The 24,441-nt window shown below is 35.3% G+C and overlaps 2 protein-coding genes and 1 long non-coding RNA gene across 14 annotated transcripts; all 3 read left to right on the top strand.

Annotated features, from left to right (window-relative positions):
• The first annotated feature begins 953 nt into the window (after nucleotides 1–953).
• LOC107936968 (uncharacterized) lies at nucleotides 954–15,354 on the top strand. 3 transcript variants are annotated; one of them, XM_041086823.1, is made up of 14 exons: nucleotides 954–1,382; nucleotides 2,850–3,998; nucleotides 4,187–4,920; nucleotides 9,462–9,636; nucleotides 10,477–10,545; nucleotides 10,660–10,808; nucleotides 11,113–11,171; nucleotides 11,560–11,722; nucleotides 11,821–11,880; nucleotides 12,290–12,429; nucleotides 12,772–12,882; nucleotides 13,385–13,495; nucleotides 14,602–14,853; nucleotides 14,937–15,354. In XM_041086823.1, exons 8-13 carry the CDS (start codon nucleotides 11,610–11,612, stop codon nucleotides 14,757–14,759), a joined length of 693 nt encoding a protein of 230 aa, XP_040942757.1. In that variant the 5' UTR covers nucleotides 954–1,382; nucleotides 2,850–3,998; nucleotides 4,187–4,920; nucleotides 9,462–9,636; nucleotides 10,477–10,545; nucleotides 10,660–10,808; nucleotides 11,113–11,171; nucleotides 11,560–11,609; the 3' UTR covers nucleotides 14,760–14,853; nucleotides 14,937–15,354. The 3 variants fall into 3 exon arrangements, with proteins under 3 accessions (XP_040942757.1, XP_040942756.1, XP_040942758.1); XM_041086822.1 differs by having other exon boundaries at nucleotides 14,599–14,853; XM_041086824.1 differs by lacking the exon at nucleotides 11,821–11,880 and having other exon boundaries at nucleotides 11,624–11,722; nucleotides 14,599–14,853.
• LOC121213759 (lariat debranching enzyme) lies at nucleotides 14,945–24,222 on the top strand. 10 transcript variants are annotated; one of them, XM_041086800.1, is made up of 16 exons: nucleotides 14,945–15,177; nucleotides 15,861–16,052; nucleotides 16,134–16,358; nucleotides 17,297–17,381; nucleotides 17,464–17,573; nucleotides 18,533–18,598; nucleotides 21,241–21,384; nucleotides 21,499–21,656; nucleotides 21,761–21,882; nucleotides 22,051–22,240; nucleotides 22,373–22,549; nucleotides 22,646–22,765; nucleotides 22,930–23,062; nucleotides 23,375–23,485; nucleotides 23,584–23,702; nucleotides 23,841–24,222. In XM_041086800.1, the coding sequence occupies exons 3-11, from the start codon at nucleotides 16,182–16,184 to the stop codon at nucleotides 22,497–22,499; spliced, it is 1,179 nt and encodes a 392-aa protein (XP_040942734.1). In that variant the 5' UTR covers nucleotides 14,945–15,177; nucleotides 15,861–16,052; nucleotides 16,134–16,181; the 3' UTR covers nucleotides 22,500–22,549; nucleotides 22,646–22,765; nucleotides 22,930–23,062; nucleotides 23,375–23,485; nucleotides 23,584–23,702; nucleotides 23,841–24,222. The 10 variants fall into 10 exon arrangements, with proteins under 10 accessions (XP_040942734.1, XP_040942726.1, XP_040942719.1 ...); XM_041086792.1 differs by having other exon boundaries at nucleotides 22,367–22,549; nucleotides 23,894–24,222; XM_041086785.1 differs by having other exon boundaries at nucleotides 22,367–22,549.
• On the top strand, nucleotides 19,441–21,165 carry LOC121213774 (uncharacterized). The gene is made up of 4 exons (XR_005909194.1): nucleotides 19,441–20,418; nucleotides 20,533–20,630; nucleotides 20,770–20,818; nucleotides 20,913–21,165. It is a non-coding gene; the product is annotated as an uncharacterized lncRNA (long non-coding RNA).
• Nucleotides 24,223–24,441: the final 219 nt, after the last annotated feature.

Here is a 24,441-nt window from a genome sequence, read left to right as displayed (position 1 = left end):
GCATCAGCATAGTGTAAGAATGGAGTCGGGGGCGAAGGAGGATGGGAAATGTGTGAACTTTAGGTATTATGGGGGATGGGCAGCACCTAATATATACTTCTTGGGGTTTGCTGGGTTTGTGAAGTTTGGCAATATCCGTATCGGTGGACTTTCCGGAATTTACAATGCGCATAATTATTGTTTAGGTTGGGTTTGAAGTTCTTTTACTTGTCTATTTTGTGTTTATTCTAGAGTTCTTTTAATGGTAATTGTTTATTTACTGGAAGTAATTGTGTATCCCACTCTAGGGATATCCCACTCCACGGATATCCCATTCCAGGGATATCCCGGCGTTGGGATATACTAATGAAGGATAACCCGTCCTTGGTATATCCCATTCTAGGATATCCGTTTTTGGGTTCTGAGGGTTTGAGGCTTAAGATTTACGGTTGGGCTAGTGTGTTTGGGCTTTCGTTTGAGTGTTTGGGGATGTGGACTTCTTAGGTTTTGGTTACTGGGTTATTGAGCTTAGGTTGCATGTCATGTATTGGACTGGTTTTGGGCCTTCATTTAGTTAGTCTGATGGGCCCTTTTATTATTATTTTGTTGCCTTGCTTTGGGTTTTATTCAGGCCATGTTTGGTTCAATGTAATGGCTATGCCATTTCAACCCTATTCCGTGGGCCCACCTTGAACTCATGTTTGGTTCAATGGAATGCCATATTACGGGCTTATTCCATTACGATCCTATGTAATGAAATGTCTGGCTTTGAGCTTAGGTTGTACCCCATGTTCTGGACTGATTTTGGGCCTTCATTTAGTTAGTCAGATGGGCCCTTTATTATTATTTTGTTCTCTTACTATGGGTTTTATTCTGTTTTGTGTATAAACTGTTTATTTAGTTATTTTAGTATCCAGTCCGATATTTTTTCGAAAAAAAAATAAAATTCAAACCGTTTTCAAAATAAATGATATAAAAACTCTTTCTTCATTCATCTCTCTCACGTTCGGTTCTCCCTTTATTCTCTCCTCTTTTCTAGTATTTTTCTTCTTTTTTTCTCTTCCTCCTTTATTGTCCTTTCTAACAAAGCGCTGCCGCTTCCTCCACACACTTTCCAGCGTCTTATATCCGATCAGGCCAGCTTCCTTCCCATTATTCGAAATTTAAATCCTCAAATATATCTATCCAATCCATTGCCCCCCATTTCTTCGAAAATTCTCTCTCACTCTCGGTCTCTTTTCAACGTTTTCCTGTCATTCTTTTTTAGCTTTGGGTATCCACAGGCCAAAAACACACGCTAGAGTAGGAAGAGAGTTTTGTGAATGAGAAACCCTAGGTTTTCTCTGGCGTTTCTGGTTTTTGTGATTTTTGAAATTCGCTGCTTCAACGGAGACTCATTTCAGGTATCAATCTCTTTTTTAGTTTCACCTCCATGCTTTTTTACTTGTATTTCAGTGGATTTTTCTTAGGGTTTTTGGTTTTCTGCTTTAGAAATACTGTTTCGTTCCGTCTTTCAGATCTATAGATGTCGGTCTTGTTCTTCATTTTTGTTTGTTTATCTTCTACTATATTTTCTTTCTTTTTGGATTGTTTGTTTCCCTCTGTTTAATATTATAGCTTTTGTGTTATTATCTATTTCTTTTAAATCTTTGCTTAGCAGAATACTAATTGCCAGGTCTGTTTCTGTGCTTGTGTAATATTGTATTTTAGCTATTTTTCTTGTGTCGTGTACAATATTACCAGGTCTGTTTAGTAACAATATTTTCTCTAAAGGTTTCTCTTTTTAGGACATCGGCCATTCATATTAACCCAAGGTATCTCTCTCTACAATCTCAAGTGAATTTTCTACACTCTCTCTCTATAATTTCTGCTGTCAGCAAGTGTTATCCCAGCAGTAAGTGTCAGCTAGTTTATTTTAAATGAAATAAAACACAGTTCATCCTTATCTACTCAACTACTATAAATTTAGGGAGACAAGATGCTTGGGAGTATGATTCGGTACTTTTCAACGAAAGCCAAGCCGAATATGAAGCCAATCGAGTTGAAAATGTCGCCAGAGCAAACACAGACCATAACCAGAGTCATCACTGACATATATTGAAAATTTACATATTAAGTATAAAATACATAAAACAAAGGCCAACAAATTTGTAGAGAAATAGAAATTTTTCTACATGTCAAGTCATAAATAGAGCGTGTAAAAGTGTAATTTTAAAAGCCTTAAATATACGTAGGAGATTTAAAAAATCTTCCGAGAAGAAGATGCCCGTTGTCCTCAGTCTTCTCAAATCCCCTTCCTTCCCCATTATTTCATTCCAGAGTTCCCCTTTTCTTTGCTGATTCTCTATCTCTCTCGCTCTCTTTTCAGATTTTTGCTTTCATTCTTTTTTACCTTCGTGTTACCAGAGGCCAAATAAACATCCCCCATTTGTTTCTCGATTCTCTCTCTTCAACTTTTTACTCTATTTTTTAGTTTTGGGGTACGAGAGGCCAAAAAAAAAAACCACATACACGCTACAGTAGGGAAACAGTTTTCGTGAGAGAGATAAACCTAAATTTTCTCAGTCGTTTATGTTTTTATGTGATTTTCGAAATCTCCTTTTTCATCGTAGACTGATTTTCAAGTATGAATCTTAACTTTGTCTTTTGCCTTATCATTTCTGTTTTATGGTTAAACGGGTGTGTTCCTTACATCTGTAAGTGTTCTTGTTTTTCTTAATGTCGGTTCAAAGCTGTTTGAAGAATCTCATGTCTTCTAGGATAGCACCTTATCAGAAAAAAAATGGCTTCGGATTTTGTGTAATTCATATTTTAAGAAGCTTTTGGAAAATGTTGTTTTTCTTTTTGTGTAATGGCTGCTGAATGTGCAGATATGAGCATTGCTGGGAAGGAGTCTTTGAGGGGCATGCGGTTTAAATATGCTATGGAAGCTGATGAAGATCCACAACCATCAGTAAAAGAGAAACCATCAACTACTGACGAGGAATATGAAAAGCTAGGGGACACTTGCACTTTTGGAGTATATCACAGGCAGCCATTTGATGTCATTTGGTCACCAGTATGAGCATCTTCCTCAGTTGCTAGCCTTTCTAGTGAAGAGACAGCTGAAGGAACCAATATAAGCATTATTGAGAAGGAATATTGGATTCAGAAGCAATTTTCAGCTTTTGTTTGGGCCAGTGGAGATCAACAGTCATGGAGAAAAGGGAAACCATTGACCACTGAAGTTGCAGTTTAGAAAGATCATGTCCCTAGTTTCGATGTCACTCGTGAACCTGAGGTTATAGATTTATTAACCCCATCTCCATGCTATAGAGTCAGGCCATGCACCAAGAAAAGAAGAATTTCCAAGTTTTCTCCCGAGATCATAGATCTCACTTGAGCTTTGTCTGAGCATAGAATGTTGGGCATGAATTAACAGGAGGATTAAGCGGGCCACAAGAGTAATTGTTTTATCCCTTAAATCAACTGTAAGGTCTGGGTAGGGAATTTTATTCATTTCTACTATGATAATGACCCGTTCTGCTTTAATGCTAATTGATCAGATTAGAAGTAATTGTTTTCATCCAATACTACAATCCTGCCTAGCTGATGATGAGGAAATTACTTCATTTTATATTGTCTTACCTCCGATCAGACCAGCTTCCTTCCCATCATTCGAAATTTAAATCCTCAAATATATCTATTCAATTCATAGCTCCCTCATTTCTTCACCAATTCTCTCTCACTCTAGCTTTCTTTTCAATTATTTCCTGTCATTCTTTTTTAGCTTTGGGTAACAACAGGCCAAAAAAAACATGCTACAGTAGGAAGAGAGTTTTCGTGAGAGAGAAGCCCTAAGTTTTCTCTGGCGTTTCTAGTTTCTGTGATTTTTTAAATCCGCTGCTTCATCTGAGACGTAAATGAACACATAATGTTTTTCTTGGTAAAACCTTTGTTTCTATTGTAGAAATCTCCTGTTTCCCAATTTCTCAATGATCTCTCTCCTATAATGCCATCCAGAGCGAGAGCATCACTGTGTAAGAAAAGGCTTTCTGAGTCCAGTTTTACATTGATTTCTTCATTGTTTAACTTACCACATTTAGATATAGACCTTCGACCAGTAAGCTTAAGCTTCCTTCAAAGGTTTTTTTTTTTCACTTAGGATATTTTTGGAAGTCTAACCAATCACTTTGCTCATAACTAAAGATTGTTTTGTTTATGTTAGAGATGAAATTGGTGGGTCAAGTTCAAATGGTTGCAACCAAGATGATTCTCTGATCAAACATGGTGAATTCTGGGCTCAACATGATGAACTACATGGTGCTTGTTTCAATGCCTCGGAAGTGACCACAGGAAAAACTAATGATAACACGAACGATGGCATGGTTGAGATTTCCAATGATGAAAGGTTGGATAAGATGTTGGAATTTTTATCTAAGAACATCTGGGAACATGTTGAATCTGATGAATTTATGGAACATGTGCGTCAAGGTTTGGATTCTCAGCCCTCTTCCCTTGGTGGAAATCAGGCCATGTTAATTCAGCTCCCATCTCATATTCTACCATTAAACCATGATCCCTTGATCTCACCAGCTGGGAGAGTCGGTGATCATGTTGATAATGATCACCATGGAGTTCGACCATTAAACCCTGATCCCTTGATCTCATCCGCTAAGAGAGTTGGTGATCATGTTGATAGCGACCACCATGACGTTGTGCACCAGAAAATATGGAGGATTCTCCGAAAGTGTCATGTTTTCACCAGCTCATAATCCCTTATGAACATTTTGCTGACAGGGTCGACCAACTATCCAAATCCCAAGATAGCTGAAAAGGGGAGAGGCAAGTTTCACATTGCTTTCTTAGCTGTGGGATTTATTGAATTCAGGAATCAACATTCCCAGATGAGACTGAAGCCTGGAAACACTGCAACTGTAGAAGATCCAGATGTTTGAAACTGTAAGCTCACATGCGAGACAGAACATTTCACTTAAGTAATATATTACTCAGACTTGGTTTAAGCATATACCCGAGATGGTTGGTTTAAGCATATACCCGAGATGGTATGTTTCATTTTCTTTTAAGTTTTCTTCATGTATTTAGAAGATCTTTGGAACATCATACTCCAAATGCTCAGAGGGTGCTCAAAAAAAGTGACTTCGGTTAATGACTTCGGTTTTTATTGCATGAATTTGATTCTTTGAAATATCTTCTTGTGCTGTTTTGGGTTTAATTCAAAATTTCCCGAATCATTAATGGTTGATGTGGAAATTTGATTAGGACAATGTGAAAAAGTTATGCTGTAATTTTCTAATTGTCAAGATATAGGTATGTTAGGGGAAGCCTACTCTCTGTTTACTGGTAAGTTTAATCTTGAGTGTTAAATGAGGTTGATATCCTTTAATCTACAGTTTTCATATATTTAAGGTCAGGGAATAGCTGTTTCCAATTACTTGAACACTTGTCTGTTTTCATTTAATCTACAGTAAATATATATTTAAGGCCACTTTCCTTATACAATTGCTGTTTGATTTTCTTTTTTCAAGGAAAAATGCAGTTTGTATGGCGTTGTTGTGTGCTTTCTAATAGAATCGAAAGTAAGAGACTTTGGGCTCAATTAACATCAATTTTAACTAGAAGAACATGGTCATATTTAGAGTGAAAAGTCTTGCATTTTATCTGGTGCTAAGGTGGTGCATATTAATCCGTCCATGGATCAATGCATATCTGGTTTTCTTTTCACACTGCTAGGTGCTTTCACTCATCACTCATCATTAGTTGGAATTGTTTGTGTGCTGGTACTTATATGATTTGGAAATGGATTTTGATTGAAATATTCAGGTAATATCTAAATGCATGGCATGGCTGGAATTAGGGATGCAATTTAATTGAAAAGGTTGTTTTATATTACAAAGTAGTTACGAGTGGTTATTGTGTTGCATTAGAAGATGTTAACTAAGTCTTGTTTTCTTTCTCATGAAGAACACAGTATTTCAGTGGGTTTTTCTTAGGGTTTTTGGTTTTCAGCTTTAGAAATCACTTTTTCGTTCCGTCTTTTAGATCTATAGTTGTCGGTCTTGTTCTTCTTTTTGTTTGTTTATCTTCTACTATATGTTCTTTATTTTTGGATTGTTTGTTTCCCTCTGTTTAATATTATAGCTTTTGTGTTATTTTCTATTTCTTCTAAATCTTTGCTTAGCAGAATACTAATTTTCTAAACAAAAAGCATCCGTATGTAAATTGTTTACTGCATCTGTGTTGGCTTGATTTTAGTTCTAGGAATCCGGTGGGAGTTTTGACGCATATAGAGTTTATTTGGTAGTTTTTCTGGATGGTAATAACATGTCTTTTTAATTCGTTGTGAGTTGTGACATTCTGTTTCTTAGTTTTCTCATAAAGTCTGTACATTAGTTTTAAAAAAATATTAATAGTCTAATTGGGATGCTTGTTGATATTGATAAGAATTAGAGAATTTATACACTATGACAACTTTGAAAAAGGAAAATCAATATGTGAATTGATTGTCTGGGTTTATTCTTTTCCTTTGATTAACATAGCCTTGGGAGTTCAAATTAGTCTATAAGATGCACTAATATTTGGACTACCAATTTCTATAATTTAATGGTATGTGGCTTGCAAACTATGTTCAATGCTGCTTTACAATTTGCTACACTTTGATCATGATGACTTTCTTTTCCTTCAACTTTGCCCGTAACATTCTTGGTATTATTTGTTGATGGTTAACTTGAAACATATTTCTTATTGTTATTTCCTAATCATTCTCTTGTACGGTTCTCTATTGGTTATTTTCTATCAGACTTGGCAATGGTGTTTTGGCATTTCTCCCAGCTTTAGGAGGTCTGGAGTATGTAAGTAGAGAATCATGCCTGATGTTATTTATATTACTGCTCTGAATTGGTCCCAGTTCCCAGAAGCAATTTGATTTAAAGCATCTGCTTAACCAATAATTGTGTTTCTTCAAAAAAGCTTTTGGTATTTTGCTGCTCTCTCCTTGAAATATTGGATCAACTGACATGTTCGTTTTGAAATTGGATGCTTAGGATTTGTTTGGCCTAGATGTTTTATAAAAAACTGTTGTTCAAGCAGATCACTTTAGTGCTGTAAAAGATAAAATAAAAAATATTTAAAAAAAACCTAAACTTTATTAAATTGAGGGTTTTGTTGATACAATATAAGAATGTGGCAAGAAGGTTGGAGGCAGTTCACTTGATGGGCCGAGAGTTGTAAGTGGTAGTAGATAGGTTGGTCCATTCTTGTTATGAGGTTTGAGGGGAGTATTTAAGGGGAACACTTATAAGCCATGTTTTATAAAAAACCAGTATCCCAATTGTTAATTCAACCATCAGTAAATCGGCACATATGAATGCTCATTATATTTATCCCTCCAAAGCTTGAGGAATGTCAGTAATTATTTATAACATTCATAAGTTATACAATGCTTATCCTTTAGCTAGGTATGCATGGAAGTGAGCTTGTCATATGTGGCGAGTACCTTTCAACCTAACTGTGCGGTTATTGATTTATATTTATATTACATATACACAAATTTATATTTATCACTGCCCTGCTTCAGACCTAACTGTGCGGTTTACACAAATTTATATTAAATATAATTTTACATAAATTTTTCACCCGATGCAAAAAGGCAACAAACTAGGGTTAGTGATTATATTTATAGATGAATGATGAAATAAAGAAGAGCCCATTGTTTGTTTTGAGTTCTCACTTAACCCGTTTGCCTCTGGCATCTTCCCTTATGGCTTGGAAAGAAGCTGCCCTTGCTGCTGCTCCCTCTGATTCTACTACCATGTCAGCCCAGGCCTATGTTTCTCCTCCTCCTCCTATTCATCAATTTCTTATTTTTGAAAAAAAGAATTCTTTTTTTTTTTTAGAATAATTCTCGACAGTAAATGTTCCTTCCCTTTTCACTTCGATGTGAATTACCAGGACAAGGAAATTGCAGCTACCGTGGTGTTTGAAAATGATAAGGTGCTGATCTTTTTCCTTTTTACTTCTGATTTTAAATTCTTCGGATTCAGTCACTGCCTATTTGTACGCTGGAAAGTTCTTTTAGAAATCAGGCCTTTTTTTTTTCCCTTCTTGAACTATGGCTTGATTCTTGCAACAGGTGATGCTCATTTTATATATATTTTTTGTATTTGTTTCTTAAAACAAATTTCCCTCGACCAAATTCTGGTCGTGACCTGGAACTTGGTCTGGCTTTTAACAATTCAAAAGGTACTACTTTTGACCTTTTCCGTTTTTATCTTAAAATGGATAGAAATGCAAACACCCCCTGCCCTAATAAGTTGGAGAAGATACGTCGTCCTTGTGCATTTTGACAAGTAGCCCATTATTGGCCTAAAGTAATGCATGGAGACTTGTGGGGTAGCACATTCTAAGTTAGAATGAGAGAGTAGAGGTTCTTTTGTTTGTCTTAATAGCTGTCTATATAAAGGGCTGTGTTTTTTATTTTTGTTTAATTTATTTTCACTAGCTGTCTTGCTAAGGGTAATAGATGAGAATTTGTTGGAATTTTGAGGGATGCTGATTGTATTTAAGAGGATGGATTCTAAGAAATGAACGTGGATGTGGCCTCATGCCTTGAAATTATTAGGTTCATTAATTGGTCAGTCAGCTGGTCAAATGTTTTCAGGGAAATGAGATAGCAGATGTATTAGGTAAGGTTGGCATTTGAAGGGAAGTATTTTCATGGCTTGGTGGTGATGGTTGTTCTGTTTTATTGCGTTCTCTGTGCGATCATTGGTATTTCCATGTCCTGGCGCTGTCTGTTCTTACTTGGTGTTCGAGTTTTGGTTGACTTGTGCTACTGACGTTTTCATTCTACATATTGGTTCTGAAATGTCTTTGTCCTTTGTTTGCTTTTGTGAGTGTTGTCAGTTATTAGTGAAAGTTGTCTTAACAAAAAAGAAGATACCAGGGTTTTTCATGTTCAAGTAAGAGTTAGAAAGAATGCAACTGGCTTCATAATTGTTAATGAAAGAATTTATGACTTCCAAGAGAACTTAAGTGGACCATGTTTAAAATTTAAGATAATTTTGATGATGAAAACTGGTGAAGGCCACTCATTGATAGATTAGGGTTTAAGTAGCTTTCAGGAATGCTAGCTGAAACTTTGGAAGATCAATTCCAAATTGAACAAATGAAAATGTTGTTGGCATTAGCAAAATCAGGAATATGTCCACAGATGCGCAACTAAAATTAGAGACCTAATGTTTAAAGCTTGATTAGGTGAGCTGAATCAGGTAGAGATATTGTATGTAACAAAACTTGATTAGTTGGTTTGGATTAGGTAAAGATATTGTATGTAACTGTATTGAAGCTGTCAAGGGGGTGTGGATTAGCAGCTAGTGGATTGTTTGGTATGATGTTTTGAAGTTGATGTATGTGATGTTTGCTGTTTATTGCTGCCTTAATGAAGAATTCCTCCTCCTGAGATTTTATGATGTGTATTGCAGGTACATTTTTTACCTTATGTTGTCTCAAAAGGTTCTGGGAAACATTCTAAGAGGAGAAAACACCGTTCCATGGCCTGAACAAGCATTCATGATGACATTCAAGCATTCGGGCATCCCTGTTTACTCATCCAACTCGTTCCACAAATTCACAATGTTCCATAGCAAAGTAAATGTGGTACAAATACATTGATTTATAGTTGACATTTTAAATAAATTTTAAAGCTCTTGTAATACTAAATTAGCTTTATCATATCTCGTATTCTCAAAACCAAATACATTGATCATGTCATCATCTCAAAGACTCCACAATTTTAGTTGAAATGTTCAATGTGTAATTATATATAGTATAGATTAAATAATATAGTATATAAATGCACATTTAAGTAATAATTAAAAATATTTTCTTTTACAAAGTAAATTATTTTATTATGATGATATTTTTATATGTAAAATCAAAAAAAAAAAAAAAACAAATAATAAGATTCTTAAAAGAAAGACAAAAATTTGAAGCTCGAAAATGGAGCTCGAAAGACAAATATTCCCACTTAAATATGTTACAGGATATTTTTTATTTATTACAGGATATTTAAAAGATTTTATCTCCTAACTATTTTTAAATATATTACTCTTATCTTGTTTTACAGTGTAATAATAGGAATATAATCCACAATTGAAGGAAATATATCAATAATGATAATATTTTCTAAATTTTATGTACAACATAATCCACAATTGAGGAATATTATTTGTTTTGGGGAGTAAATTTTGGTACAGAAATTGCATATTAGTCCAACATCATCTGTGTATTCAATTGAATGTGTTTTCCGTCTTTCAAGGATATTGCTTATTGATTCCTCAATGAAGATATCTTTCAATCGCTGCATTAGAGATGGAGATTTGATTATTGCATATTAGAGGCATGATACTATGAAAGCTGTTAAAGTGTGCGAGAATTTGGTTCTTCAAAATCGTTTCCATGAAATTTAATATAAATAATTGTTTTAATTTGATTTAGGGCAGTGCTGATGAATTGAATAGAGGATATTTTGATGATATGTCTGAGCGCAAACAACACGGTGGCAAGGTATTCACTGATTTGTTCTTTTTATATACATATAGGCTATATCATTTGAAAATCTGTTCAAATTAGTTGAATTGCAACTGATTTCTGAGTAAAATGAATGTCCCGGAATTGCAGCAAGGAAGTTTCCTGCCGTGGATGTTATATATTCTGATGGTAGAAAATCAAAGCTGCCGATTGTTTTTGATGCAACTGGCGTTGATGCTAGCAAGTTGGCTGTCCCTAAAGCATCTTTAGTCTGTCTATCATTTAGGGCAAACTCTCAGGTATGGTTTCCTTTTTGTATGTTTGTTTTGGATTAAATTTATGTATTTCTTAATGATGTTATAAATCTTCCATTTTTATCATGATAATAGAATGTTGAATAGATAGTGCATTGCTTTAAAATTGTGATAAGAGGCATATCAGCTACACCATGGCAATGGAGGGGTTAGCACTAAATTGCAATCATGAAAACAACAAAAACATGAGAAACAAAAGATGTTTTTGGTTGCTAACTTTTCTTTTCTCTTTTCTCTTGTTTCTGGTTATTGTTGTTGATGATGCATTTTAACTCCTTTTCCTTGTCAGGCTATGGTCGATTCTTGGAGCAAGCCTTTAGTGAGTCCAAGAGCCTGCAGCTAAATGAGGTTCTATATTTTTGCTATTTAACTTTTCATTCCTTTTTGGCATGTGTGGTGAATCAACTATTCTCAGTTTTCTGTTGCTAGGAAGAAGTTATAGTTACATGCATCTGTAGTCAATAATAATAACAAACAAATAAAACAGCGAACAAGAATAGAAGATAACCATGCTGGTATGACTTATGTGTTATGACCGTCCTAGTTGAGCTTATAGCTCATCAGATCAGCCTATAATTAATAATGCAGTTGTCCTTTTATTTACTGTATTTGAATGGAAATTCTTGGCAGCTGATTTTATGTTCTATATAAGTTATTTGTTAAAGTACTCGTGTTTGGAAATTATTATGTGTTGCTAAATGATAATATATTTGTTGTTATCATGTATCTTTTATAGACTCTTGGCTCTTATGCTTGAATCCCATTAAACGACTGCTTCTTCGATTTATGAGGAAATCTAGTGGTGGAGCGAAGGATGCTCTTCAGAGGCGTATTGCTTATTCATTTGGTGATCATTATTACTTCCGAAAGGAACTTAAGATACTGAACCTTCTAACTGGGTAATCAAAAGTTTCTTATATCCTAATCAATAACATAACTAATATTCATACAGTTCTGTTTTGTTAGTCTGAGAAGATGCTTTTTCACTTGTTTGAAGGTATATTTTCCTGCTTGACAAATTTGGTATAATAAGATGGCGGGGCTTTAGTTTGGCAAAGTAAGAAGAGTTGTCATCGCTTTTTTTATTGCACGAAAGTTCTTGTGGAGGAAAAATAGGTAGCCTGGCATTTTTTAAGTACCCTATGATCTTAATGGGTTAATCTCCATTTTTGCATTCAAGGGATACTAGTGTCAAATGAAAATAATGATGTGCTTTGTTGGAAACATGGTCCTGTTTGCTATTTTCTTTTAGATTTCTGCAACCAAGCAAAGCCTTAGGTTTTCCATTTTGGGAGAGCGAGTGAAAAGTAAAGAAGTATCCTTATGCTAGTGTCAGTTTTATTTCAACTTCACTTTCTTATATTCTAGTTTTGTGTCGGACTTAAGTTATGTGCAATTTTCTATTTTTGCAAGTACTATTACTCTGCAAGAACTAGTGAGCCGACAACTGCTGTTCTAATATGTAGGAGAACACAGCTTGACATGCAAGGTTGTCGTCAATGGGTTAAGAGCAGGATGGAAGACAGAGGAGCCAAACCTTGTGACTTTTCTCAAACAGCTCCACCTCACAAACCCTGTGATTCAGTTTCAAACGCTACTTTTCCTGGTAAATAATATGGTGATATTTTGATGCTTTTCATTCTTTGAGGTGCTAAAAGTATCTCCATTAATGGTTCTATCTTTTGGATTTAAGGAACTCACCATATATGTTTGCATATTTATGCCACTTATCACTATCATGATTAGGCATCTCGATATTACTGTCACAGTCTTTACAAAATGCTATCCTTCATTTTTTATCTTCTTTTAGCTCAATTAATTGTTGGTTAGCGAATGCATTCTTTTTTATTTAGTTTTGCTACTAGAATAATCATGACTTTTGCAATTTGCTTTTGCTTGATTTCCTTTTTAATTATTAAAATTTTTAAAATTTTCTCACCTTGTGTAGGTTCTCTCCGTAATCCTCAGACTGTATCTTTCTTGAAATTGTTAGATCTTCCTTATGTTCTTGATAATGCATTGGACTCCAGGGATACTCCTGCTTCATTGCCTCAAAAGGGTAAAGAGTTTTCTATTTACCTTGTCCCACTCAGTTTTGATGATGTTACAACGTTCGGGATGTGATAGGCCAGTTTAGGATTATTCTAGTTCAGGAAAAGACCTCTTCAGGAGTTTTGGAGAAATCACGTCGAATAACCAAGTTTTGAAGCTTTCAATTAATAATCTGTTAAACTAATGAATTGTTTTGGGTTTACCTAATTATTTTAAATATATAATACAGAACACTCAGATAAATATAATATATCATAAAGCTGATTTTGTCTTTGCCTTTCTACATTTATTTTCAGCGAGTTTTTGTCAGCTCTATCTTTTTATTTCTTGCTCAGCAGAATATTATTGGGGCTGGGGGTTAATGGGCTTAGCTTGAATTCGGTACAGATTTTTTTTTAATCGTCCTTTTATATTGGATTTTTCTTCTTATTCCAACCATGAATATCCCTGTCATATCCCGGCTTGGTATTTAATTATTAAAATTTTTAAAATTTTCTCACCTTGTGTAGGTTCTCTCCGTAATCCTCAGACTGTATCTTTCTTGAAATTGTTAGATCTTCCTTATGTTCTTGATAATGCATTGGACTCCAGGGATACTCCTGCTTCATTGCCTCAAAAGGGTAAAGAGTTTTCTATTTACCTTGTCCCACTCAGTTTTGATGATGTTACAACGTTCGGCATGTGATAGGCCAGTTTAGGATTATTCTAGTTCAGGAAAAGACCTCTTCAGGAGTTTTGGAGAAATCACGTCGAATAACCAAGTTTTGAAGCTTTCAATTAATAATCTGTTAAACTAATGAATTGTTTTGGGTTTACCTAATTTTGTCTTTGCCTTTCTACATTTATTTTCAGCGAGTTTTTGTCAGCTCTATCTTTTTATTTCTTGCTCAGCAGAATATTATTGGGGCTGGGGGTTAATGGGCTTAGCTTGAATTCGGTACAGATTTTTTTTTAATCGTCCTTTTATATTGGATTTTTCTTCTTATTCCAACCATGAATATCCCTGTCATATCCCTTCATATTTCGTCCTGGATCAGAGTTTTCACTGCTCGGATCAGTTGTTTTAATGTCCTGTTTAGATTTTTTATGCTTCTGGATCGGACTACCTGTCACTTTTATTCCAGGCAGGGATATCCCATTTCAGAGATATCCTGGTTTGGGGATATTTCAGCTTGGTTATATCCCATTCGAAGGATATCCCTACGTTGGTTTAGGGTTTTTTTTTGAAGAAAAATATTGGGTTATTATTAAACTGCAAAAACACATAAAACTATCAAGACTTAAGCAAAACAAAAGTATGGAAAAATAGGCCTAATTTTATCTGGATCTAAGCACATCATGATAGTAATATTTTGGTTCTGTGATACTTCATTGTCTCTAATTGTCTCAGTTTACTGATCTTTATTAGTTTCATTAGTGTTATGAAATTTTGGTTTCAAAGATTGTTATGAAATATGATTTTAGAAACTGCTTAGGTTGAGCTTGAATTCTAGGTAGATTTAAGAAGTCTGTTCAGGTAGATGTATTCTTTGAAATACGACATTCTGTTGCTGTCATGCTTCGTAGTCTCGAAATTATCTCAGTTTTATGGAACCGTGCGTAGGACTCATTTCTGATGCATATTTTATCCCATTATATGGTTTTTGTTTGTGTAACTGATAATTGAAAGATCCAAGGATGGTTGTTTATTTTTCTTTGATTCTTCTGTGTTGGTTCGCAAAAGAAGGAATGTTTTATGACTTCGAGAGGACTGGAATAAGCACTTTAGTCACTATGGGAGTCCGAGATATTCAGGGTGAGGGATTTCCCGATCAGTTTTCTGGGTTGGCTGACTCCGTATTTCTGGACCTACCACAACCTTGGCTAGCCATTCCTTCAGGTTGAAACATGTTGAAACAAGATGGAACTCTGTGTTCCTTCTCACCGTGCATGGAGCAAGTGCAACGTTCATGTGAAACTCTGAGATCTGACTTTATAGGTAACATATTAGAAACAAGTTATCCTATCTTGTTCAAGCAGTTTTTCTTTTAAAGCATCATGAGCTTTGCTTGTAATATGCAGAGATATATGGACCTTTGAAATACTGCTCCGCATGTATGAAATCTGTGAATGGAAAATGGATCACTCGAAGGTCAATGATGGGAATTCCATTGCATGCTCTCCACACAAGAGGAGGCCGCCTTCAAGTGAAGCAAGTGTGGGGGACAATGCAAGTTCTCCGAGAATCATGGCTTGGCCATCTGCTGAAACTCGAGGGCATACTGGATATTTGACATTCGCAAGGAAGTGTTCCTTGAAAAAAGTATAACTTTGCAATCAATTCAAACACTTAGTTTTCGTCCTACTATTATGATTGATTCTTAGCTTTGACACATTCCTGAGTATTCTGTATTATTACATCTTCAGTTGATTTAGCAAATAAAGTGTGAATGACTAATGATTCTGTATTATTACATCTTCAGTTGAACTTTTAAATCAACTAAACCTGTAAATCTTATATGAGATTATCTGTATTTGTTATTTTTAAAATATGCTACTCACCCTTTTGGTGGTTATTAGTATTTCTATGGGCCAAACCAATGGGTCATGGAGTTTGCTACTAAATTGAGCAGTGAGAGCTTATTGATTATAATAAGTTAGAAGATAAACTGTCACTGTTGATTCTTGTAATTGTATATCTCTGTTTGGTATTAAACCAGCTAAAAACATTGTAATTTGTATAAATATTCTTATTATACAGAATCTGCTACTCTGGTTGGTGGTTCTTTGGTTTTTTTCAACCTGATCAATGGGCTGAGGAGTTTACTACTGTATGAGAGCAACTAGGGTCTTTTGATTTGTTTATTCAGGATACAAAGTGTGACTAATGATTCTGCGTGTTATGTATTATTTTGAGACTCTTAAACCGTGCGAAGCTCTTATTCTTATTTGAAATATTCTAATTTTCTTCATTTCATTAAATGTTCTTGTCTTGATGGTTAATAGGTTTTCCGTGGACCTGACCATTGGGCCAATGAATTTGGTGCTGAAAGATTGCAACAAGAGTCTGGCGATGATCAATGGGTCAATGAATTCTCAAAGTTGCATGTTGATGACGGGCAGAAGAATTTGGTCGTCAAGTTGGTGAGGGGGCTTTGGGATAAGCATGTCTGATAACTGGGAAAATTCATATGATGCGTAAGTCTGGTAGCCTTGAAGAAGTTCACTTTATAACCTCTTTTAATTCTACATGAATGTTTCGGTTGTGAAAACTTGTAGGTTCCTCAGCGGTCGGACGCTTCAAGGGGTGTCTATGTATTTTCTGATATGAATCCATATGTTGGTCATCAAAATCCTTTAAAAGAAGGTCAAGAGCTATTCAGGAAAGGACTTTTGAGTGAAGCAGTGCTTGCCCTAGAGGCTGAAGTTATGAAAAGTCCTGAGAAAGCTGAAGGTTGGAGATTGCTAGGAATAACCCATGCTGAAAATGATGATGACCAGCAGGTAATCCACTTTGCCCTAGTTTGTCAGAGTTGGATAGTTCATGTGTATTCTTACACCAAAAGACATTGTTTTTGTGTTCTTTAATACTACAAGAATTTCTATTAAGAGATGTGACTGCTTGTCTAGTTCAGCCATCTGTTCAGCATCTTTGATTATGATTCTTTGCCTGGCAAGGTTGACCATTTACCTTTCTATTCTACGTAAATCTAAATCATTTTTAATCTTGTCTAATGCCCTGTGAATACCATCATATCTTAGGAAACAGAACAACCTATTGATTAAGCAAGCAAGAAAACCTTTTGAACACAAAGGATCTATTATCTTGTACCGCTACATTTTGTGTTTTATTTGCTGGCTTGATATAGCCATGGTGGTGTACCATGCAATGTTCATTTCTTGTATATGAAAACTTCTACTGGAAAGGGATAGAAGGAGCTATTTTTCGTTTAAACATTGAAGTTTGCAATATGATTGGTATTACGTTTATCTTAGTGGCCTGAGGCTTCAGTCAGAGTAGCAGATCTAAGGCCGCAGTCTTTGCCTGGCTGCTAATGTTCTGCATCTAACCTATTATTGTTTGTTGTCACATGAACTAGTAGTGCATTACATTTCACTTATCATCCGCTTCTATTTATTCTTGAACCATGTCAAAACCTTTTTGGCCTAATTGAAATTAATTTGAATGGATAAGGTTCCATCTTAAACTATGTCTATATCAAGCCTATGAAGTGTAATGTTTCACATTTATTGCAAATTGTTTTGGATGATTAATGTGTCTGCTTGTCATTATCTTGAGACTTACATGGATGATGCAAGACCTTTTTATACTTCTGTTATTCTTGATTAATGCATCTGCAGTTTTATGTGGTTTTTACTGGGGTCCATATATTTGACTTTGTAGAAAAAATGTAGTTCACTGATTAGATATCTCTGTACAGGCTATTGCAGCAATGATGTGTGCTCAGGAGGCCGATCCTACCAATCTGGAAGTACTTCTTGCTCTTGGTGTGAGTCATACAAATGGTTCGTGAATGCTTATCCCTTTAATCAAGGTGAGATTAAAATTTTGGAGTGTCAAACAAATAATACTGTTTGAAAAGTTCAGAATTGGAACAGACTGCTGCTATAAAGTATCTGTATGGATGGTTACGTCATCACCCAAAGTATGGTACTCTTGCGCCGCCGGAGCTTGCTAATTCTTTGTATTATGCTGATGTAAGTACACTAGGGTATAATTCTTTGTTTTTTTGGTTGGTTTTTGTCTTTTGGAACAATGCCTTGATATTGCAATCTTGGTTTGAGTGTAAGCCGCTTCCTCTAATGCTACTGTGGGATAGTTTGCTTATGTTGTGAATGCTGTGATTACAAGAGTGTATTTTTGCATATGATTTCCATGACTGCAATGATTATATGTTGGACTTAGAGTTTTACATACGGTGACAGGATATAATTTTCCTTAAGATTCCTAACATTACATTTTGGAAATGTTGGCAAGGGTGCTGCAACTACCTGAAGCATTTGAGGTGCAAGATGTAAAAAAAGCACTTTTTTGAGTAAATTAAGGTGAATATGTAAATTTGTGCTTCTTGAATCAAGGGGGCTTTTTCGCTTCTATACAAAAAAGTGTGGCTAGGACTTGGCTTGCGCTTAATCAATTGAAAGGATAGCATAAAGAAATGCAAAACATGTGATAACCCAACATGTCAATCATTTTTTCCTCTATTTCTCTTCTTTCTTATCTTTCAATGGTATAGTGATCCATTGGTGTGTTATACAGCTCTCTTATAGGGTTGAATTATTTACTTGCTCCATCTTTGTAACCTTAGGCTGGTAAAAAGATTCTCCACATAACATGTTGCACCTAGTTGGACCTTAGAAAACAAACTAGCTCTTCTTTTAAGCTCCATGTAATTAGTTATTTGATTTGTTGAAGCTATTGGTTAATTTAGATGATTTGATTATGCACTTCCTCAATTTACATATACACTTGATCATCTCTTTCAAAATGCCTTTTTTAATGCATTCAGATCTTGCATATGCAGTTTGATTTGTTTAGCCTCTGTTACTGAGATTGTCCATTTAAAATTATTTGATGATAAACTTCCCTTTGCCTGTGGTGGCCATAATTTCAGCACTATTGAATTTAGTCTTTTGGTCTATGTCTGGATCTTTAGGCACTAGATTTGAAGCCAAACTATGTGCGTGCTTGGGCAAACATGGGTATCAGTTACACCAACCAGGTTTGTTATATCTTTCACTATTCTCTCATTGTCTTGACATTCATGAAAAGGGAACTGCATTTCTTTCTTTATGTCTTCATTTCCTTTTGCATATTTCTGAGATGGTCAATCCTTCTAAATGAAAATTTATGGGTATGTGATCAGGAATTAAATCACCTTATTTTCAATATAGAGGTCTCAACATATTTTGGAAAAAATAATTCGTTTGAAATAACACTAATCCCGATGGAAAGATGAAAGCTTATTTTATTGGTCAGTAATAAATTTTTATGGTCTAAAATGAAACCCATTATGTATCCAAGATTAATTTATTTTTGGTAAGGATACTCCCTTATTTGACACACCCTTTACCATGTACATACGTCACAAATCATCTTGTAAAATTTGACACGAGATATGTATTTGTATCAAGAAAAAGCAGGTTGGGACTGAATTGAATAAAATGAAAAGTACACTAATTCTGAAATTGTACCCGGCGTGTGGCGAAATGACCAGCTTATTCCCATATTCTCTCCTACTTTTCCTTTATTTCTAACGTTCCTTTCTCCTTTATTACCTACTCTTTTGATTAGTTTTATGTACGTCCGGTAGGCCCGTTCCCTCCCCTAAAATTTACGAAACCAATTACTCTACCCCTTTAAATATTTTATTTTCCGGATGAAAATAAAATAAAAATATTATAATATAGTTATGTTATAAACCCTCTGTTAAATCAAGATCCATTGTCATTAGCTTCTTTCTCTCTCGAAAAAGGAAAAGAAAAGGTTTGAATTCATGAATCAGTGGTAGCTTCTTCCGAATGAGTGAGTTGAGGTAGTGCTAGTCTTTCTTTTAAGGTATAAATTTGATTCTTTAGAAAAATCTTGTTTTTTCTTCATCTCTTTTTATTCTGTTTGGTTTCTCTGATCGAGGAAAAATCGAGGAAAATTTGTATCAAACTTGACATTAGTCCTTGTTCTTTTTAAATAATTCCTGATTCACCTGTGAGTTGGCAAATTCTGCTCATCCTGCATTTTCCCGGAAGCCAAACAGGAGACTTAAATGTTTTTAATTTCGAAAATTTTGTTCTCTTACGGAAATATTGAAAAAATACATGTCTTTCAGTTGATCCCTTTATTCTCTCCGATTTCCCCTTAATTTTTTTCTAACGTCTTTTTTCCTTTACCGGCTGTTAATTTTCTTTCTTATTCTGTTCCGGCTTTATCTCTGTCATATTCCGACTCGGAATAAGATATTCCCCGGAGATCCTGTCTTTTCTTATTCCGGTTCTCAATATTTGGCTTCCGGTTTATGGGTTTTAGTGGCCGGTTCAGCTATTTTTTCTCGTCTGGACCGGCCAACCTGTCATACTTATTCCGGCCTGGGATATCCCATTCCAGGGATATCCCGGTTCGTTTTTATCCCGTATTGGTATATCCCGGCTTGGGTATATCCCATTCTGGGAATATCCCGATTCCCCACTTTTTTTTCCTCAAGTCTCTTTATCTTCTGTCTTTAATTTCTCAAAAAAAAAAAAGCAATTTAAAGAAGGTATTAATTACCATAAATGTTACCGTTGTCACATGGGGATTTAGAAAATTATGTTCTCTCTCTTCCCTTCATAGCTTCCCCATTTCTTCACCTATTCATCCAGCTCTTCAAATTTATTTTCCTTTATTTATTTCCCCTTTTTTTCTCTGTTGTTTTTCCATTCTTTGATCTCTGTTAATTCGCTCTTTCGTTTTCTTTATTCTCTTTCCCTTCCTTTCTTGTCCTTTCGTAACAAACCCCAGACACTGCCGCGCCATCAACACCTTCCGGCGTCTTACCTCCGATCAAAGGTCAGTTTTGAATCCCCAAATCTATCTCTTCTATCCATAGCACCCCATTTATTCGCCGACTCCCTCTCTCTCTCTCTTGTCTGTTTTGAATTTCTTGCTCTCATTTTTTTCTAGTTTTGGGTGCACAGAAAGACGCTACACTAGGTTTTCTCTGCCGTTTCTGGTTTTTGTGATTTTTTGAATTTCTCTGCTTCATCGGTGACTGATTTCAGGTATGAATCATCACTTGTACTTTTCTTTGTCTTTGCCATTTTATTTAGTTTTAGTAAAGTCTCTTCTTTCCTTTCCCTTTTATCTCACTTAAGATAATGCTTTAAACTTTTTCACCTGTCTTTCTTTCTAATGTGACAGTCCAGATAGCCTACTGGTCTCGTGGATAAAAAACTGCTTCCTGGGATATGTAGTACTCCTCCTGTCCATAAATAACTGTTTTTAGTTAGTATCGTTCTTGCCCTGTGTATACATTCATGGATTCCTTTCTATCTCTTTTGCAGGTGCAAAATTTATAATAAATAGAAGTTGAAACCGCTTATGGTATTGGAATTTTTGAAAACATTGTCTCATTTCGTCTCATTGTCTCCATTTTTTTAATTTAACAGATATTTTCTTTCGGTATCTGTTCTCCTGTCTTTCCATCCGGCCATGGCTCTTTTATTGTTAATGACGTCGCCCTTTTCATTATTGTTTTAGTTTCAGATATATGCTTCTTTTTACTTCTATTTTCAGTGTGTTTTTGTCATGGTTTTTTGTTTTCACCTTTAGAGGATAAAGTCATTAAGAAAAAAACATAAGGTTTTAAGTTTTTCTCAAACCCTACCACAGTATTGTGCCCAATTCAAAACGATGAAGATAGCAGTGGAAGGGTGCATGCATGGAGATCTCGACAAGGTCTACGACACCATTAAATACATCGAAAACACTCGCAACATCAAAATTGACCTCCTCCTTTGTTATGGTGATTTCCAGGTTCTTTCTCTCACACTCTCACTTTCTCCAATTTGTTGTTTTTATACGAAATTTTGTCACTTTCCAAATACCCATTTTTTATATGAACTTAATTTTTTTTCTTTTGCAACTTAGGCAGTCAGGAATGGAAAAGATATGGATAGCCTTAATGTGGCCACAAAATATAGGGAGATGAAGTCATTCTGGATATACTATTTGGGTCAGGAGGTTGCCCCAATTCCCACGATTTTTATCGGTGGAAATAATGAAGCTTCTAATTATTTATGGGAATTGTAAGTCACCCCCTTTTCTTCATATGTTCTAGCTTGGGGATTCTGATTCTTTTATGAAAAGGCCTTGAATTTTACCTTCTGCTATTGAAATGTGTAAACTTTAGGTATTATGGGGGATGGGCAGCACCTAATATATACTTCTTGGGGTATGCTGTGGTTGTGAAGTTTGGCAATATCCGTATCAATGGACTTTCCGGAATTTACAATGCGCCTAATTATTGTTTAGGTTGGGTATGAAGTTCTTTTACTTGTCTATTCTATGTTTATTCTGAAGTTCTTTTAATGGTGATTGTATATTTACTGCAAGCAAGTGTCAGATATGTTATATTGATTCTTATTTAGGGTGGACAGTCGAAACTTTGAAACTGAAATGAATTAGCTTTTCCTTGAGCAGGACACCATGAAAGGCCACCTTATAATGACAATACTATCAGGTCTGTGTATCATGTTCGGGAGTACGATGTTCACAAGCTCATGCACCTAGAGAAACTGATTGATATTTTCCTTTCACACGATTGGCCGCTCAGCATCACTGATTATGGAAACTGGCAACAACTTGTTTGCTGCAAAAAAACATTTCAAAGGTGAGGTAATTATATTCAATTGGTGGAAATGGACATATGTGATAGAATGAAAATGTTCATATCAAGCGTCTTCAGTTTTCTTGTTGACCATTCCTGGTTGCTTGTTGGTTGACACATATTTCCTAGATCCAGCAAGGAACTCTTGGAAGCAAACCTGCTGCTCAGCTGCTCAAAAAACTCAGACCATCGTATTGGTTTTCAGCTCACTTGCACTGCAAATTCACCGCTCTTGTTGAACATGAAGAGGGTGGTCGAGTGACAAAATTTCTTGCACTCGATAAATGCCTTCCAGGGCGCAAGTTCTTCCAGGTATCTGTCATATGTTCTGACCATTTCATTTAGGTTCTTTCTTTTGGTCTTTGCTGGAAGCTAATAAATGAATTCTGGCTTTCTCTGATCTTTTAGGTTGTTGATATTGATCTGATCTAGGACCTTATGAGGTTCAGTACGATGAAGAATGGCTGGCAATAACACGGAAATTGAACTGTGTCTTTCCTTTGACCTTCCGACGTGGAGACGTTGGGTGTGCGTATATATGACATTTTTGTTTTGACCATGCCACTTATCTCACTCTCTCTTTCTCTTGGGTGGGGTGGACTAATGTTTTATTTGAAAATGTGCAATTTTCTATTTTTGCAAGTACTATTACTCTACAAGAACTTGTGAGCTGACAACTGCTGTTCTAATAGGTTGGAGAACAAAGCTCGACATGCAAGATTGTCGTCAATGGGTTAAGAGCAGGATGGAAGACAGAGGAGCCAAACCTTGTGAATTTTCTCAAACAGCTCCACCTCACAAACCCTTTGATTCTTACTTTTTCTGGTAAATAATATGGTGATATTTTGATGCTTTTCCTTCTTTGAGGTGCTAATAGTATCTCCATTAATGGTTCTATCTTTTGGATTTAAGAAACCATATATGTTTGCATATTTATACCATAGGCATCTCAATATTACTGTCACTGTGGTTATGAAACACTATCCTTAATGTTTTATCTTCTTTTAGCTCAATTAATTGTTGGTTAGTGAATGCGTTCTTTTTTATTTTGATTTGCAACTAGAATAATCATGACTTTTGCAATTTGTTTTTGCTCGATTTCTTTTTTAATTATTAAAATTTTCTCACCTTTTGTAGGTTCTCCCCGTAATCCTCAGATTGTATCTTTTTTGGAATTACTAGATCTTCCTTATGTTCTTGATAATGCATCGGACTCCAGGGATACTCCTTCTTCATTGCCTCAAAAGGGTAAAGAGTTTTCTATTTACCTTGTCCCACTCAGTTTTGATGCCTTGTCCCTTTATACGGTACTTAGCAGCTTTTTGTTAATCTTCATTGTGATGCAGTCAAACCTAGAGTATACATGAATCTAGGAATACCTTTTGCTTCTCGTGTTTAATATGGTGCTGGTGCTCTCCAATATAGTTTAATGGGATAGATAATTGATCATTTGCTTTCAACCAAGGTAGAACATTGAATGCGCCTAATGTTTTGAGCTTTGTGCATATCATACGCAATGCTATAACTTTGCCTCGTCCACGTTGATTGAACTAAATCCATTAAATTTCTTAAGGTGACATCGTTTTTCCTGTTGGTTCATTAGATGATTACAGTGAAGACATTCCCAATGAAGATGAGGATGATCTAGAAGATTAGATGATTACAGCGAAGACATTCCCAATGAAGATGAGGATGATCTAGAAGATGATGCAGAACGGAATAATGAAAATCGGTCCTCATGAATGTGAATAATATTTTCTATCAACCAAGAGGTTTATTAGTACAAAAAGATTGATGGCAATATCTTGCTATACTATGAGGCTTTACTTGTTTGTGAAGTTGGCAACTTGGTTTAATGGCCCACACTTTTCCAACTTTCATCAGTAGAAGAGAGCACCTATACAAGTTTCTTTCTTTCTTTCTATCTAACATAATGTATAAACATCAAATATTATATCAATAGCTATTATCAGAGTCATTCATTATATGAGCTTGAATTTGGAATCTCAAATTTTTTGGGGCTTTTCCAATTGAATTGAAGTTATTAATATGGATAAATGACAATAGCATGGAGTTTGTATCTTGCTCCTTGCAAATTTAGTAATTTGTTGTATTCCGACATCCAGGAACAACCCTTAATCAGGCATAAACTTTGTTCTTTTTCAATAAGCAATTTTCAGACATGCTCATTGGTTACAATCAAT

Source organism: Gossypium hirsutum, chromosome A02 (genome assembly GCF_007990345.1).
Source record: "Gossypium hirsutum isolate 1008001.06 chromosome A02, Gossypium_hirsutum_v2.1, whole genome shotgun sequence".
Classification (NCBI taxonomy): domain Eukaryota; kingdom Viridiplantae; phylum Streptophyta; class Magnoliopsida; order Malvales; family Malvaceae; genus Gossypium; species Gossypium hirsutum.
This window is presented reverse-complemented; position numbering and strand designations above follow the sequence as displayed.

What these genes read in the sequence shown, in the direction of transcription:
- LOC107936968 (XM_041086822.1), top strand. Translation starts at nt 11,610, where the DNA reads ATGAGGAAATCTAGTGGTGGAGCGAAGGATGCTCTTCAGAGGCGTATT. An exon ending in CGGGGCTTTAGTTTGGCAAA is followed by an intron (nt 11,881 to 12,289) that starts GTAAGAAGAGTT and finishes TCTAATATGTAG; the next exon opens with GAGAACACAGCTTGACATGC. An exon ending in TGCTTCATTGCCTCAAAAGG is followed by an intron (nt 12,883 to 13,384) that starts GTAAAGAGTTTT and finishes CACCTTGTGTAG; the next exon opens with GTTCTCTCCGTAATCCTCAG.
- LOC121213759 (XM_041086791.1), top strand. Translation starts at nt 16,182, where the DNA reads ATGAATCCATATGTTGGTCATCAAAATCCTTTAAAAGAAGGTCAAGAG. An exon ending in ATTCTTTGTATTATGCTGAT is followed by an intron (nt 17,574 to 18,532) that starts GTAAGTACACTA and finishes CTGGATCTTTAG; the next exon opens with GCACTAGATTTGAAGCCAAA. An exon ending in GTATCAGTTACACCAACCAG is followed by an intron (nt 18,599 to 21,240) that starts GTTTGTTATATC and finishes ACCCTACCACAG; the next exon opens with TATTGTGCCCAATTCAAAAC.